At 39.1% G+C, this 17,532-nt stretch overlaps 2 protein-coding genes across 12 annotated transcripts in view; both read left to right on the plus strand.

Annotated features, from left to right (window-relative positions):
• Positions 1–3,699, plus strand: part of rab36 (RAB36, member RAS oncogene family) — a 10,611-nt gene extending 6,912 nt beyond the window's left edge. Inside the window, exons 5-11 of the mRNA XM_050032622.1 lie at positions 411–512; positions 598–662; positions 769–820; positions 1,180–1,261; positions 1,341–1,431; positions 1,549–1,665; positions 1,758–3,699. Of these exons, the coding sequence (XP_049888579.1) occupies positions 411–512; positions 598–662; positions 769–820; positions 1,180–1,261; positions 1,341–1,431; positions 1,549–1,665; positions 1,758–1,822 (574 nt within the window). The 3' untranslated portion in view covers positions 1,823–3,699. The remainder of the gene's footprint in view (positions 1–410; positions 513–597; positions 663–768; positions 821–1,179; positions 1,262–1,340; positions 1,432–1,548; positions 1,666–1,757) is intronic.
• A 1,140-nt stretch (positions 3,700–4,839) lies between these two features.
• depdc5 (DEP domain containing 5, GATOR1 subcomplex subunit) overlaps positions 4,840–17,532 on the plus strand; it is a 35,129-nt gene continuing 22,436 nt past the window's right edge. For all 11 annotated transcript variants that reach the window (XR_007572001.1, XM_050075024.1, XM_050075030.1 and 8 more), the window contains exons 1-23: positions 4,840–5,115; positions 5,616–5,683; positions 5,778–5,865; positions 5,957–6,003; positions 7,342–7,427; positions 7,506–7,589; positions 7,678–7,727; positions 8,084–8,153; positions 10,160–10,238; positions 10,367–10,428; positions 10,510–10,579; positions 10,666–10,738; positions 11,579–11,682; positions 11,774–11,848; positions 13,896–14,030; positions 14,148–14,209; positions 14,285–14,358; positions 14,463–14,532; positions 14,633–14,669; positions 15,583–15,703; positions 15,821–16,044; positions 16,150–16,350; positions 17,351–17,486. Coding sequence is in view for 10 of the 11 variants with exons in the window: in XM_050075024.1 (XP_049930981.1) it covers positions 5,626–5,683; positions 5,778–5,865; positions 5,957–6,003; positions 7,342–7,427; positions 7,506–7,589; positions 7,678–7,727; positions 8,084–8,153; positions 10,160–10,238; positions 10,367–10,428; positions 10,510–10,579; positions 10,666–10,738; positions 11,579–11,682; positions 11,774–11,848; positions 13,896–14,030; positions 14,148–14,209; positions 14,285–14,358; positions 14,463–14,532; positions 14,633–14,669; positions 15,583–15,703; positions 15,821–16,044; positions 16,150–16,350; positions 17,351–17,486 (2,006 nt within the window). In the remaining variant the exon portion in view is untranslated. The remainder of the gene's footprint in view (positions 5,116–5,615; positions 5,684–5,777; positions 5,866–5,956; positions 6,004–7,341; positions 7,428–7,505; positions 7,590–7,677; positions 7,728–8,083; positions 8,154–10,159; positions 10,239–10,366; positions 10,429–10,509; positions 10,580–10,665; positions 10,739–11,578; positions 11,683–11,773; positions 11,849–13,895; positions 14,031–14,147; positions 14,210–14,284; positions 14,359–14,462; positions 14,533–14,632; positions 14,670–15,582; positions 15,704–15,820; positions 16,045–16,149; positions 16,351–17,350; positions 17,487–17,532) is intronic.

Consider the following 17,532-nt stretch of genomic DNA (forward strand, 5'->3'; position numbering starts at 1 on the left):
CGACTTTATTCTCGTAATATTATGACTTTTTCTCAGCTATGACTTTATTCTCGAAATATTCGACTTTAATCTCATAATATTACGACTTTATTCTCGTAATATTATGACTTTTTCTCAGTTATGACTTTATTCTCAAAATATTACGAGTTTTTTCTCGTAATATTTCGACTTTATTCTCGAAATCTCCGATTTTTTTTTCCTTCAATGTGGCCCTAATACTCCGTCGTAATATTGAACAAACACAGTTCTCTGTTGGAACTGACTGATTGCACCTATAACATGCTCAGAAATTTAGTAAAAAAAAAAAAATATCAAAAAGAAACAGATCTGGGACTGTTGTAGTGCGTCTGACTTCTGAACAAAAAGATGACGAAAAGAAAAACAATGTGATTTGTTTATGCTGTTTTCAGGTTTTGTAAAGATGTGTTTGAGAGAGACTACAAGGCCACCATAGGTGTAGACTTTGAGATTGAGAGGTTTGAGATATCTGGAGTACCCTTCTCCCTACAGATGTGAGTAGTGTGATCTTAAATAAGTCTTTCTGCATACATATAACTTAGAGTACGTTTTCACCGTTCATGTTTACCTTTTTCATAGCTGGGACACTGCTGGGCAGGAAAAATTCAAGTGCATCGCTTGTGCATACTACAGAGGCGCTCAAGGTAAGATGTTGTAAAAAAGATGGTTGTGTGTCTGATGTTAGGGGAAACTAGTTTACATTTTAGCTGGTGTAAAGTAATAATGCTGAAACTTGTTAATCTTTTCCAGTCATTATCACAGTCTTTGACATGGCAGACATTAAGTCCCTGGATCATACATGGTATGTTTTATTCTAACATTATCATCAGGCTTATTCTACAGTTGTGAAAAGTCTACAATACAAAGATTGATGCACTTTACCAAGAGTAATGATGCAACAAAAATGATCTAGTGACAATGCATAACCATACTAAATCTTATAATAATGACACATATATTTCATTCACCTGTTTTATTTTCCAAAATACAGCCTCTTAGACATTTAGTTGTTATATCTCGTATAAGTCAGAAGTCTTTAGCCTGCATCAGACTAAATACATTTCATTTCACTTCATTCATATCTTAAACTAAATCAACAACTCATCTTCAATGACATGTCTGTCAAATACTTTAATAAAGAACTTTCTTTTGTTTTTATAGCCAATGGCTGGAGGAGGCCATGAAAGAAAATGAACCTGACTCCTGTTTCATCTTCTTGGTTGGCACTAAAAGTGACCTGCTGGTGAATATATTTTGCACTATATGTACATTTTGCAGATATTCACAATTTTTTTCTAGTACCCACCCGTCTTGTCCTTAAGCCCTTAGAAGAAAGACAGAGGACAGAAAAAGATGCTGCCAGGATAGCAACAGAAATGCATGCAGAGTTTTGGGCTGTTTCTGCTAAAACAGGTAAGACCAAGAGTATAAACTTATCAGAGCTGTTAAGACAATAAGACAATATAAATATAGTGTTTTGGGGAATGCAGAAGGCCACTGTGAATAACTGTTAATATTTCTTATTTTCAGGGGAGAATGTGCAGGGATTTTTCTTCAGGGTGGCAGCTTTGGCCTTTGAGAAGTGTGTACTAAAAGACATGGAGAATGGAGTCCCTGCTAGCATTGGACGTGGAGGAGATAGTATTAGTAAGTAATGACTCAGCTCCTAACAGTCGGAGATGCTGCTAATAGAAAGCCCTGAGGGTATACACATCTATTCTAAATCTTTGTCTTTACAGAATCAGATCGTGCCAACCTGGAGGAGGCAGCACCCCAAGACACGAAGAGAAGCTGCTGCTCATGAAAAGAGGAACTCTTAACGTGATCTGTTAAGGAGCAGAACCAGATGGAGGCTCTATTCTGAGCCTTACCTGCAGAAATAAAAGTGGCCTTGTTCCACTGGTGTGAAATGTGCCTTAGGACATGTTCCATTAGGTTCCCAAAGGGACAGTTCACCCCAAAATCAAGTTGCCAAGTGTTGGAGATTTTGGCTGTAGAGATGTCTGCCTTCTCTCCAGTATAATGGAACTAGATGGCACTAAGCTTGTGGTGCTCAAAGTGAGAAAAAAAAAAAAATTGCAAAACTTAAAAGCAATGTCTCTTTCCAGAAATCATGACTCAATATGATCTACAGACCTTGTTGTTAGCAGTTTTATGTAGGAGCTATTTTCTTTCTAACAAACTACACCCGCCAACTGTATCACCGCACAGAAGGAATTCCTCTGCTGAGAACAATGCCAGCTCTCCAGAGCTAGCTGACGGTACAGCTCAGCCGACGAGAATGACATTAATATTTACATCTCACACTGTCATTAGCTTGAGACTCTCGTTCATGAGGAGATGCCCGCTTCCTTCTGCACAGTGATATGGTTTAGGGATATAGTTCGGTAGAAAGAAAATAGTTTCTACATGAAACTGCACACAAATGGATACAGCGTTGAACGTGGAGCCCTGTTCATTCCTATGAAAGTTTCTCAGTGGCACATGAAGCCAAAATGGCCCAACTGCCGGGTATGAAATTACCCGGTTGATCTAGGGATAATAAACATTGCTTCCGCACTGCGCAGCCCATAGAACAGGGGAACCAGAGACTTACAGTGGCTGAGCGCGGCCAAGTGGCTATCTTCAGGTTTAGTGCTAACTTGAATGGGGATAAAATTGTTTTATCGTGCAGCTCTTTTAGACTTTTGCAGTGTTATCAGACAGAATGGATCAAATCTTGATAGTGAAACGAGTCATTTCACGGGGGTTGTGACGTTCAAAAAAATTTATCCACTGAGACGTCTCTTTTGCCATGTAAGTCAGTAAGAAAAAGTCATTTTGGGCCACAGGGCATCTCATGATGATGTAATTACACCATTTGGCCACTATGAAAATTGGCTTCAAAGCCTGCCGCACTTCCTGGGGGCCTGCTCACAACAAGGTCAGTGGATTATCTTGAGTAATATTGTGGAGAAGGCAGACATCTCTACAGCCAATATCTTCAGTACTCAACAACTCACACCAAATCTGGATTGACAAACAGCAGGTAGGAGGAAAAATATGTATTTTTGCTTTTGGGGTGAATTGTCCTTACAAGTCATCAACACTGCCATGTATTCTGACATCTTCAAAAGGCTCAATCAGTATGCGCTTCTGAAAGACAACTGTTATAGGACTGAAACTGACAATAATGGACCCTCTTTGCTGATACTAAGTCTTGTATATTTGACCATTTTTATGTGATAGTTGTCAGTATTTCATCCAGAATATCATTTAGACAATGGACGATAGATAAAATACTATACCTTGGCAATAACAAACAATCATAACATATAACAAATCATATGACACTCATTTGGATACTTTGGATTTTTTTTTTGCTACTGTCGTAGTGTTTGTTTGTGTCATACAGTATTGTTGTGAAATATGTCTCACCCAGTATAGTGGGTGATAAAGGTTTAATGAAAGTTTACAGGCTGGAATTATGGAGCAAGGTAACTAAAGGATTATGTTTACTTTAAAGTTATAAAAGTCTAAATGAGTCTACTCTTTACTCAATATATATAATGGGCACAACATTATAATGTAATTTATCAAAGTAATACCTGATTCATTGGAACAATAGCTGGCGATAACAGCTGTGCATTTATGAAACCAGTATTGTTGTCAAAGTCTCATTATTATTTAATAAAGTGGTTTATCAGCTGTCTGAACTGTTATGTCATTAATATATTTAAGGTTATGAGCTATGGCTATGCAAGATTTCCAAGCAAAATGCTGAATGTTTTGTTCCTTTTTGAACTTCTTACTTTTTCGTCGGCCTATCTGGGGCTGGGTTAAAGGGGCAGCATGCCAAGCAAAGCCACCCAGATGTCCCTCTCCTCGCAACGCTTCTGAAGTTCTCCCGGGGGACCCCAAAGCATTCCCAGACCAGATGAGATATGTAATCCCTCCAGCGTGTCCTGGGTCTACCCTGGGGCCTTCTACTAGTGGGATGTGCCCAGAACACCTCTAACGGGAGGCATCCTGGGCCCATGGTGGAAACTCATTTTGGCCGCTTGTATCCGCGATCTCATTCTTTCGGTCACTACCCAGAGCTCATGACCATAGGTAAGGGTTGGGATGTAGATGGACCAGTAAATTGAAAGCTTTGCCTTCTTGCTCAGCTCCCTATTCCCCAAAACAGTCCAGCGCAGCACCCGCATCACTGCAGACACCAACCCTCCCTCCACCATAAATAACCATATTTCAAGGTTTCTGGCTATGATAAATGGTGTGATTTTAGAGATTTAAAAAGAACCATGCCTTCAAAATCCACTTGTGGGTTTTTGGGTTCTGAGGTTGGTTAAAATAAATACAAAATACAACAATTTAACCAAATCTAAAAACATAACTCTCTCCAAGTTTTGCTCCACTCCCTCCCATCTCATAAGAAATTAACATTCCCTAATGATTAGGGTGTTGTTATATACTGAAAAACACAAAATGTGTACAAGGACTTGTCTTTATTTGATGTGTGGCGGTCCAGATATATAACCTAAGATAAATTAAGTTTACATTTACATCACATCATAGTTGTATGCCCTTGCTTACAATTATAGGCCTATTATAAGCAGGACATCTTAAAGTACTTTAACATACAGTTTAAGGAAATAGTATAATATGTGTGGAATATGGGGGAATTCGTAGGTATGCCGGGTAATACATGAAAAAAAACACGAGTTCAAGTCCCGAAAGAAACGAAGATGAAAATAAGAGGAGTGAACTCTCTTGTTTTGCTAAGACACTCTTTGATCCGCCGCGAGCCAATCACATCACACGTGTTCATGTTTTGGAGGAAGTACGACCAGCAGGAGCTACCGTCAGGAAAGTTAGCTAGCACACTGCTTTCTATTTCCACCTTTAAAACGGCGACTCTAACTTATTCTAACTGAATGGCTATATGGATGCATCTTCATTGCAAGTAGTTAGTGTAACTTAGGGGCTAGCGTTAGTAAACTCTGTGCAGTAGCTGTAAGTTGTCTCAAAGTAGAGACATGCTAGGCTAGCATATGTCAACATCCCAGGGCAGTTGGAGCTGCTAGGAGTTTGAGTTGTTAAGGAGAGCCTGCTCAGGTAACGGTAGAGCTATATTTATTCTATGTGAGTTCACTAGTCCTAACCAAACTACCCTAATGTTTTCTACTGAAATACTACAAGAAGTTATCATAATAAATATATTGCTCTTGAATGTATTGTAGGTCTAAGTGATAGACAGAATGTTTATGTTGCTCCTTTCCAGAGCCTGACTGGCAACTCGTGAGTCAACAGGCAACCTTAGTATAACAGTTTCAAGATGTTTATTTCAGTCAAAATGCAACTTTCAGACTACTTTGCCTGCCTCACCGCTTTCTACATAGACTTCTGTCGTTACCTACACCAGTGTGTGGAAGGCTATAAGAAAATAATATTTAATGAATCAGTTGTATCGCAGCCTTACTATGGCATAGCAGATATGGTAACTAAGTTTAGGACTTTTAAGACATTGAAAGAGAACACATACGAACTAAAGCTCATGTGTCAGTTTGCTGGCAGCCTTGAGAAGTCATAAATAAACACCTGATTTTGCTACACAGCTGTTTCATTATGAAGACCAATAAGTCGTACAAGCTTGTGCTGCACAAGAAAGGTTTTGGTGGAAGTGGTAAGCAAGAACTTGCATGCAGTCTAAATTAATGCTTCACTTTAGAAATATTTAATCTCTCTGAGTTTCACAAATGAACTTTTTCTTCAAACAGATGATGAGTTGGTTGTCAACCCAAAAGTTTTCCCTCAAGTCAGTCTGAGGGATATAATCGAGATCGCACACCCCACAGATGAATACAGGTGAGCTTACTTAATGAGAGGATGACTGCTGTATGTCCATTTACACAGTGTTACATTTTTAATCTGCTATTGTCTCTTTTGAAATTCCCAGTCCTCTCCTGCTGCAAGTGAAGAGCCTAAAAGAGGACCTTCAGAAAGGTAAATGTATTATGATCTGGCAATGTATGTAGCAGCATGTTTGCTATATTTCAAGTCTTCAGTAAGGCTAGATTAAATAAATTTAATTGTATCAATAAATAATGATAATAGTATAGTGCTGAAATATTAAAGGCATATTTCACCCACAAAATGACCATTTGTGTGTCAGTTAGTTGTGCTGTGTTACCTTGAATTGGTAAAGAAAATTTTATTTTTCTCACACGCTAAAAACTAAGTAAACTATGAATATATTGGTTGATTGGGACCATGTCTAACTACAGCAAAACTACATCAAAACATCTGTTTACAAACTCCCACATGCAGTATAATCCAAGTCTCATTTATCCACTCAGTACTTCCCAAACACATGCATTTTCACTAAAACCTCACTATTTAAAACTGAACTGAAAGTGAAACTTATCTTTTCTCTTTTCAAAGCCAGACTCCAATACTTGTTTTAGTGAAAATATTATGGAAGTGCTAAGCTTACGACTGAATAAACGAGATTTGGATTATCCTGCACCAGCTGTGTGAGAGTTTTTAAACGGATGTTTTGATACAGTTTTGATGTTGTTAAACATGGTCCCCAATCAATCAATAAATCAATGTTTTTGCTGTTTTCTGTTTTGCATTTTTATCAGTGGAAATGCCAAACATAACCTGGTTCCTGGTTTTAAATGTGAGGATTTGCAGCTTTGTCTTTTGTGATACTGAGTATGTTTGAGTAATCTGTGTAATGCCATTTTGTTAATAATGTTTAGTTTAGTTTAGTTTAGTTTAGTTTAGTTTAGTTAAGTTAATTTTGGTCATTTTCCAACTTGTGAAACTCAAATACACTGTTAGATAAATGATAAATACATATTAACTTAATGCTTATTTAGCATTAAAAACAAAAGATAAACAAAACATGACTGAAAACGTGTAGGCTGAAGCCTTAGCTTATTACATTATCATTACTTGCAGCCCTAGAGATCTCTTAAGTGGTGACAGAATAACAGGTATACCCTGTTATCTGCTGTAATCCATTACAACTGTCTTGCAATATATCCTGCCCTGTGATCCTTACAATGTTCAGTTTTTCCTGGCGCTGTAATAAATGTGTAAATTCAACTCTATGGGGTTTTTTTAGGCTACAGTTGGCGGTGTTGCCATATGTCATTGCATTAAATTATAGGGTATAGGGTATATTGTCCTCCTCCAATTACATACATCACAAATGGCATAATATACATTGCTTCTAAATGTCTGTTATTATATGCAGTCCATACACTTAACAATGCAGAGAGTTGTGGTGGTTGTGTGTTCACTACCCATGATAGATAATTTGTTCTTATGTAGAGACGATCAGTGTGGACCAGACTGTAGCTCAAGCCTTCAAGTTGCGTGCCTACCAGGATGTCATTGTCAACATTGTCGACCCAAAGGTATATTCACTGTGACCCTGCTGCGTCTCCACCATTTGACAGTTGAACAGAATCCCTCAGGTTAATTTTGCCTTGCAGGATGTAACACTTGACCTGGTGGAGCTGACCTTCAAGGATCAGTACATCGGCAGAGGGGACATGTGGAGACTAAAGAAAAGTCTGGTGGGCTATATGACACTCTAGTGTATCGGTATAATTTGTAATGGTAAACAGTTATGTAAAGATTTAATCGTTACAATCTTTATTCCAGGTGAGCACCTGTGCTTATGTGACACAGAAAGTGGAGTTTGCAGGAATCAGGTACGAAGCATACATTTCATTCTCTGCACTCCATTTTCAGAAATGCATGAAGAGCGACTTGAATGCAGAATTAATCAATATGTACAAACATAAACTTTTCTATTACTGAGTACAGAAAGCAGCCCGCATACAGTATGTGTAAAGGTTGAGAAAAAAGGCAAAAGGACCAGTAATGTTCCTTGTCATACGAAAGAAGAAAGTAGACATTGCCATAGTTGGAGGCTTGATGAGACAGCTGTCTCTGTCTTAGCTGTCTCTGCTTTGTTTTCTTCGTGTACAATGGTGATGCCGAATGAAATGGCTGTAGAATGTTTCTGTCACTACATGAAAGCTTATGGTGTTTTTTTACTCTGCAGGGCCCAGGCCAGTGAATTGTGGGTGAAAGGAGAGAAAGTGACCTGTGGGTACATCAGTGAAGACACCAGGGTAAGAGCAGTTTTGAAAATAGATGCTGATATACACACTTAAAACAAAAATATATGTAAATGAGGTGTTCACAGTTTGTGAGTTTGACCTTTTTCATGTAACTGTGAAATTGAAGTGTCAGAATTGTAGTTTGGAAGTGGTCTGGGATAATAGAATGCCACATTGAAACTCAAAATTTCTTTCAGTTTAGCAAGGTTTGACTCACAACACCCATGTCATTACAAAGAAACTCTCTGATACATAACTTTTTAAATGAAGTCATTAAATAAACAATCAGTAAAAGGGGCTGTGATTGAACTGCGTGTTAACTTTTTAACACAGATACATCTAATTCACACTTATAGTACCATGGCATATTAGGGCCTTGCTTGAAAATGTACAAAAACAAAAAAGGAAATTCTTTGATATCAAAGTGGTAGATTTATGGAAAAAAAACTTGGAAATTCTCCAACATCTTAAAGTCATAAATTTATAAGAAAAAACTCAGATATTATCTGAGAAAAAAGTCACAACTTTACAAGAAAAAAGGAATGTTGCTTTACTTGATTTTTAATGATAATTTCTTAATTCAAGAACAAAACCTGGAGGTTACAGTTTAGCTTAAGCTCTCTATAGTCATAGTGAGGTCATCAAAGTCATTACAAGTCATTCTTCTGGGACTGTGAACACAACATGTATATAAGTTTACATAATGAAATTCAGTTTATACAATTTTTTTTTAAAACTCTGTCTTTACAAAACTGTTAAAGGATGTTAAGTATTTCTTTGTAGTAATTATTGTGCCTTAAGTTTTTTGTTTTGTACATGCAAGACCGGAAGATGCTTGTGAAAGAAGTGTCTTTTTACTCGAGATGTACCGATACCACTTTCCTTCCTGATACAGATTCCGATCCCTGAACCTTAGGTATCTGCCGATACCGAGTACCGATCCGATACCAGCGCGTAAAATAAAAATGGATGGGATATGAATTGTTGTATGTCTCAACTCCTAAAACTCTATGTAAAATATTAAGAAATAAATACATATTATTTAGAATCTCCCCTATCTCAGTTGAAACCCTATTTCCAAGATCAAAATTACATGTTATCCAGTTTTTCAGTTGCAAGTACTTGAAAAAATCAGTGTCTTTTAGTTTATATTTAGTTTTAGCTTATTATTTATTATTCTGTCGGAATATGATGTTAATGGTAATGGTCCCATTCAGGTATTCTGCTAAAGTTATGGCACACAGAGTGCACTCAGCAGCTTTATACATTCTAAAAACTGAAAATAATAAGTAATTTAAGTCTAAAATCAATAAGCCTGTGACTCACACAGGACACAACCCCTGCTCTCCTGGGTGAAAGTCCTGTGCTTGACACATTCATCCTCCACAATTTACACTCTGTCACACTTACCGTAATACTTAGTCACCTGACTTTCTGGCGGAAAGCTCTGACGGCAAGTCTCGTAAATTTACAACTTAAATCTCAGTGAATTTCTGAGTTGTATTTGTGCAGATTTATGACTTCATAATGTCAGCAAATACTCCGGAAATGTATGACTTAAATCTTGGAAATTGATTTTTTTTCTTGGAATATATCCCCCCTCCCATAGTTGTTTGTTTGAAAAAATGTTTTAGCTTTCTTATTTGACCTACAATGGCCCTAATACACTATCATACTTACAGTGTTAAAACTTGTATAAAATTTGTACTTTAAGTTGTGAGGGCACAAGCACCCTTGTGGCCCATGGGTTTAAAGTACTGACCAGGGGTCGCCACATCCCCAGCATCAAATCTGACTGTGGACCATTGTTACATATCAGTCCCCTTCTCTCCCCATCACCTCTTTAAAAAAAAAATCTTTTTTAATTGCATACCGATATCAAGGATCATACCTGAACTGTTACAGCAAGCACCTGACTCCCTTTTGCTTCAAAAGCCTGTTATTAAATAGTCACTGTAGTATTTGTTAATGTAAGATTCACTGATTTCTATAAATGCTTTGTGACTTTGTACACACAGGTGGTGTTCAGATCCACATCTGCAATGGTGTACATCTTTATCCAGATGAGTTGTGAGATGTGGGACTTTGACATCTATGGTTAGTTGGACCTGATTTGTTACTCAAACTTTGTAGGCAGGTTTCATTTGGTTTTCAGTGACATAAATGTTCTCTTCTTTACATGTGCCTCTGGAAGAGAATGTCTTATTGTAATGTTTTGCTCTCAGGGGATCTCTACTTTGAGAAGGCTGTAAATGGTTTCCTGTCTGACCTTTTCGCCAAGTGGAAGGTTTGTAATTTCTCTTTGTCTGCCTCTGTGTAACATTTTCTTTCAAACTTGAAACAAAACCAGTGTTTTCATGTTAAACAGGAGAAGAACTGCAGTCATGAAGTGACAGTTGTACTTTTCTCACGTACATTCTACAATGCCAAATCTATCGGTGAGTGTGTTTCCTACGTTAACACAGTGAGTTATGATGCATATTGATATAATTATCATTAATACAAATAACCTTTTTTATCTCAGATGAATTTCCTGAGATTCTGAGAGGGTCCATCAGACAGGATCACGAGGGACGTTTTTATGAAGACTTTTACAGGTAACTGTAGTTACTGTACACATTATCTACCTTACTTCAAGCTTATCTGAATTACAGTAGTGATGCCGGAGGTTTTAATGCTTCCGTACTGGCAATAGATGTGGCCGGAGGCATTATGTTTTCTTGTTGTTCATCCGTCTGTCCCATTCTTGTGAATGCAATATCTCAAGAATGCCTTGAGGGAATTTCTTCAAATTAAGCACAAACAGCCGCTTGGACTCAACAATAAACCAATTAGAATTTGGTGGTCATAGGTCAAAGGTCAATGTGACCTTGCATCTGTCTTATTCTCATGAACCCAATATCTCAAGAACGTCATGATGAAGTTTCCCCCTAAATTTGGTACAAACCTCCATTTGGACTGGAGAATGAACTGATTAGAATTTGGTGGTCCAAGGTCAAGTTCACTGTGACCTCACAAAACATGTTTTTGGCCATAACTCAAGAGCTCATACACTAATTATGACAACATTTTTCACAAATGTCTAACAGCATAAAATGACGAAGTGATGACATTTTATATCCAAAAGGTCAAAGGTCAATTTCACTGTGACATCATAATGTTCCGCATAAAACACTTTTCTGGCCATTACTCAAGATCATTACTCAGGAACAGAAGGGGAGACATTTGGTCAGATACTGAATTGATGACACTAATCTTTGGTGCCCACTTTGAAATTGTGCTGATTGTATAGATCTTCTGTGCTGCCGGGGGAAAGATGTGTGTGAAGCATCCATTGTTTTCAGAGACATGAATGTAAACTGTAACTGCAGCTTGACTGGTGCAGAGGCATACAACTGCAAAGTGGTAATTCTAGTTTGACGGTGTTTTGTGTTCAGGGTTGTTGCTCAGAATGAGAGACGGGATGAGTGGACATCACTACTGGTCACTATCAAGAAGCTCTTCATTCAGTATCCTGTCCTGGTGCGGCTCAAGGAAGCAGGTAGAGAGAGTCGAGTGTTTGGCTGATAAATGGCTCTTTGGATCAGGTGCTTATTGTAACCAAATCATGTGTTGATTTCTTTTCATGCCAGATGGTTTTCCTGTTGGTAACAACTCAACTGCTGCTCAAGGAAACTACCTGGAGGCCATTAACCTTTCCTTCAATGGTAAGTAGGCCAATACCAGAATAGAACTGCTCTCAGAAAAAGGAGAAATTGTTTTACTGAGAGCATGTTTAGTCAAGATACATGGTCATAGTCATCACAGTTATTAAATTTAGGATTTGCAGTTTACATTGTGCAACTATATTCAGCATACTACATTTAAAAAAACATGCAACACATTAATTTAGAATTGTCTGTATGTTAACATTTGTGAAAATGTTATTTATTTCCAGCAGTATTAACAAGTGATCATCAGACTGAAAAGCAATAGTGTTTCACTTCATTATTTGAATCTATTAATCTATCTTTCATTATGTTTGAATTGCAGAAAAAAAGAGGTTTGGATCTATGTGTTCATGCCAAGTGGTTTTCATTTCACTTTGTTATCCTATTTCAAAAGCTAATTGGTTATTAATTTGGTCATTTGCCATTTCGCCATTTATACAAGCAATTTTCTTTCTCAGTGCTCAGGTACTCACACTTTCTGGCCTGCCATCAACTCACAATTGTGAATAGCATTTTACTGAAACCATCTGAAATATTTTTATGCCTCCGAGCAGGATTATGTTTTCAGGTTGTCTGTCCAACCGTCCGTTTGTCCCATTCTCGTTAACACAGTATCTCAAGAACACCTTGATGGAATTTCCTCAGATTTGGCACAAACGTCCATTGGACTCAACAATGAACTGATTAGATTTTGTTGGTCAAAGGTTAAGGTCACTGTGACCTCACAAAACATGTTCAGAATTCATACGTTAATTATATAATAATTGTATTTTGTTGCTAGTTTGGAGAGCAGGAGTTAGCACTGTAACATTTCAGCCCCATTATACAAGACCAGAAATTCACTCCCATTCATTGTGTGTTGGAAGCAACTGATTCACTGTACAAAGTATGCTGGGTTACCTGCCATAGAAAGCAAGCTGGCAGTGCTACGAGAGGGCGTGACAATTTCAAAACTTCAAATGGTGCTCATATCAAGACAGCCAATCAAGCTATGGCCACAAGTAACCAGCAGGGCAGGGCAGAAGTAAGCTTATGTCAAATGAGCATAACAGTGAGGCATCACTGAAAGGCACATCCTCAACTCAACTCAACTTTTATTTGTATTTATCCTGCCTTGGCTATTAAAGGGTCTCATCTGTGCCCTGCTTAAGGGTGGATAGGCCTGGAGCATCTGTTTGATGGCAGGCCAAGCAGTGAAAGTAAGATGTTAGGTCAGAGGGCACACAGTCATGTTGACTTTTTTGTTGTTTTGGCTTTGGCTACTGCCCACAGTAACCTGTGTATTGTTCGCGAATACACTGATAGCGAAACCAGCCAACGTCTCCTATTTTTGTTTTGTTTTGTTTTTTTATGGAGGGACGCTACAGTATATAGCATGACCAGATGTGAACAAACATAAATACTTAACTGTGAACGTTGGCAGAGCCTCAGACTTGTCATTATACTACCTCCATGGGCCAATGAATGCCTTTCTTTTGTGGGGGAGTCCTCAGGGCTAAAATATGCTATAGATAGGAAAGACAGGAAAGAAAGATAGCTTTGCATGCATGTATTCAGTTATTGGGGTGAATAGAGAATAATACTACTGAATTCTTAAAAACATTTTTGGAGCTCAGAAACTCTTCGGTCAAATATTTTACTCCAAGAAGTTCCTGACCAACCACACAAAGAAAACTCATTAATTTTGACAAGATGAGATTAAATGATAACAAATTCTCAAGTCTGTCAGGATTTGCTTGCTGTAATCATCCTCCTTACTCATACTGGCCTTGTTTTTTTACAAAGATGCATTTCAAAGTTAATCTGGAGTTAGACAAATCAAGTCACAAAGTTACGGTCTTTTTAGAACATACCCTTTTACAGTGTTTCCTAGTTGGTCTGCAGTACAGGGATAGTGCCAGAGGGACTTTTGAAGATATCTGCTAGTGAAATTGAAAACCTGTCCTTTAATACCAAAAGTCTATTATAGTTAAGTGAACATTTTTCACAGGTTACTAACTAGAAAAGATAAGAAGAAAAGCTGACAATGCCATGTCTCCCACAGTGTTTGACAAGCACTACATCAACCGAAACTTTGACCGCACAGGCCAGATGTCAGTGGTCATCACACCCGGGGTGGGAGTGTTTGAAGTTGACCGCCTACTTATGATTCTCACTAAACAGCGTATGATTGACAACGGTGAGTGTGACAGTACAAACATTTTAAACTGCGGTCTGAGCAAATCTATGTGTTAGCAGAGAATTAACAGTTCATTGCATGGAGTTAATGATGTGACACATACTGTTCCTTCTTTAGGTATTGGGGTAGACTTGGTGTGTATGGGGGAGCAGCCACTGCATGCAGTACCATTATTTAAGGTAACACATCCAAAGTGTTAGTTTCTGTAGGTGCTTTACATACCTGTTGGATTCTGATGGACCTTTTCTCTGCAGTTGCACAACAGGACAACACCTGGAGACTCTCGTGTTGGAGACGACTATAACCTTCCTCACTGGATCAACCACAGGTAAAACAACATGACTAATAAAAACCAAGATGAATTCAAATTATATGCAAAGGTGGACTTGGTCAATTTATGTCTTGCTTGTATCTTTTTTTCCACGCACACAGCTTCTACACCTCCAAAAGTCAGAACTCATGTAGCTCCTTCACCCCTCGAATCAAACTGGCTGGTCGCAAGGTGCATTCACATTCTTTACAGAACTGTTGTTGGACTTAGAAAAATTGTAAATGATTTTTTTTAATGTTTTAATATCTCATTAGTATGACTTTTCTTCTAGCTTCATGCTGAGAAATTTAAGAGCAGCAAGGACCACAGTAAGTTGTGACACTTTACACTATCTCTCTAAACTCTTTCTTCAAGCATGATTTAGACAGGAAGGTGTTTTTCAGACCAAACAATTCTGGGGACTCCCTAAGGGGAACTGCCCACTGGGGAGCTTCCCTGCAAATTACAAGGGCTTTTTTCTATTTGCATTCACAACGTCAGTAGGAACGCCAAATTGACTTAAGCCAGTCTTCGGCTCATATAGCAATGTCAGTTCTGCGTGACACACAGCAACAATCTCCTGCTCCAATCTGCTAATTTTCAAAAATGGCATTTTTAATTTGGTGATCACCTGACTTTTTACTCTAGTACCAGCAGCAGGTCAAAGCTTACATTTATCTTGTAAAATAGCTCAATGTTTACTCAGCAGATTGGCACAAAATTCTGCACACACATTCACGGTGCCCAATGATGTATGCCAATGTTTTTATGATCCTCTGACTTTTCCCTGTAGCGTCATCATGAGGTTCACGTGTGATTTTAAGTGAAATGTCTCAACAACTATGGGGCAAGTTAAATTTGGTAAAGACATTTATGTTTTCCTCAGCACGACCTGTTTTAACTGTAATGATCCTCTATCTAGTGTCATCTTCTAGTTAACATCTTTGGTTTCTGTCCTAGCACTTGAAAAACTGATGACATCTATCAGCCTCAGCGGTCCTTTGTGTTCAGTGCTAATTAGCAAATGTTAGCATGCTAGGATGCAGAAATAAGAGATATGATGTGATCATGGTAAAGATTACATCTGTGTCGCATCACAATGTTAGCATTAATATTATGGTCATGTTAGCATTAGCATGCTGTGGTTAGCATTTAGCTCAAAGCACTACCACTGTCCTGTTGAAGGATGAAGTAGAATTTTTTTTCTGGCACTCCAACCCTTCTCCTCATGACCTCTTCCAGCTCTCTGTGCTCCAAAAGACTCTGAAAACAGCCTGCCAATTCAGGTGGACTACGACGCCTATGATGCTCAGGTGTTCAGACTGCCTGGTCCTTCACGAATTCAGAGGAGTACCAACTTCAGGTATCTCACTGCTTGCACAATACTAAACTATGCTCTATTAAGAGGACAGAGTTATCCTTTCTTGAAAACCTTGTGAACGTTCAGCCTGTTGAACAGCAGTGACTGTGTGTCTTTCAGGATGGGTCGAGACAAAGAGACGAGTGGGAGGAAGAGCTGGGGCTCAGTGGACGTCAGTGCAGGCATAGGCGCGTCCCCTCCTATTCGCTCCGGAGGTCCGGACGAACAGCGTAGCCTGGCCTCTGATGATAGTCTGGGCCCTGTGTCCAACATGCTGCTTATACCTCGCATGCCTCCTGCCCAGTATGAAGTCAGCAGCTCCCTGGGATACACCAGCACCAGAGGTAACTCCTCCAGAAACCCTTACTAAGGGTGTGATAAAGGGCGCTCCATCTCTTTCCTTTCACCATCGTATTCTGGTTATCTTGTTATGTTTTTCTGTTGGTCAGAGTTGTTGGAGAAGATGATGGACTCTCAGCGGGACTCCAGTGCCCCGGGCAGGTTCACAGTGGGAAGTGCTGAATCCACCCTGCACATCCGTCCAGGAGGTTACACCCCACAGAGAGCACTCATAAACCCCTTCACCCCATCCAGAATGCCCATGAAGCTCACTTCCAACCGACGGCGGTGGATGCACACCTTTCCTGTTGGTGAGGGGACACAAAGCCTTGTAAAAAACATACACATGCAGTCAGCAATTTATTGGAGCTAGTTGAGGTGTGAGCTGGTAAACCTGTATGCATGATCATCTTGGGTGATGTAGTTTGTGGTGTTAAACTGCAGTGCATTAGGGGCCGTACACATGCCGTGTCATTAACCGCCTGGAAAATGCGAGGTCAGGAGCTGGGTGCCACTCTTGTGCCTTTTCTGTGCCGGCTTTTAAGAGTGCAGCGTCAGGTTGCATCTGAGGTTGCTAAGCAATCTCATCAAGTACCGTATCATAGCCTATGTACCTGAAATCCTGAGTGCAGAGCTGATCTTCCAGGTGTTGTTTGTGTGTAGGCCTATTGTCCGTGGGACAGATGTACAGCTCTGGTCGCCCTGCACTAAAATGATTAACTTCTCCTCTATATTAACCACAAACTGATATATACGGATAAAGGGAAAGATATCTGTCAGCTGTGATTGGTTGGTCCTCCTCACATGACATGCGTTGCTCACTGCTGCATTACAAAAGTTAAACTTGGATTATCTCAGTGTGCAGCATTGAGCCATGAAAAATAGGCACTAAGGAACGCGTGTGCGTCGCACCTGTTGTTGGTGTACATTGAAAACAATTAATAGGAGGGTGCATGTAAACATGGCATGTGTACAGCCCTTCATTCTGTTATTTGGTTCATCCAACACTGTGTTTCTGATCATGATCAACTACTGGCCAGAGTTTTATAAAATCTGACTTTATGGTCTCCAGAAGATGACTCCTAATGTTAGATTTTTGACATCCTGATCTTTCAATCTTCATGACACTTCTTACAAATTATCTTAAAAGCAAATTTCAGATTTTTCCAATGAAATTTTCTTTGCATGTTCAGTCCTCAGAAGATAATTTGAAATGTTTTTGGTGACTCCCCGACGTTTTCAGTTTGTTTTAAGAATTTAAAAAGCACTGTAATGCCATCATCAGACTGTATGTAAACTGTTGTTCTTCAGGTCCTTCTGGAGAAGCAATCCAGATCCATCACCAGACCAGACAGAACATGGCTGAACTGCAGGGCAGCCAGCAGAGAGATCCTGCACACACCTCCGCTGAGCTGCTGGAGCTGGCCTATCATGAGGCCACCGGAAGGTTAGACACGGCCACCACAAGGCAATATAATAAGAAATGTAGCTTA

This window comes from Epinephelus moara, chromosome 21 (genome assembly GCF_006386435.1).
Source record: "Epinephelus moara isolate mb chromosome 21, YSFRI_EMoa_1.0, whole genome shotgun sequence".
NCBI lineage: Eukaryota > Metazoa > Chordata > Actinopteri > Perciformes > Serranidae > Epinephelus > Epinephelus moara.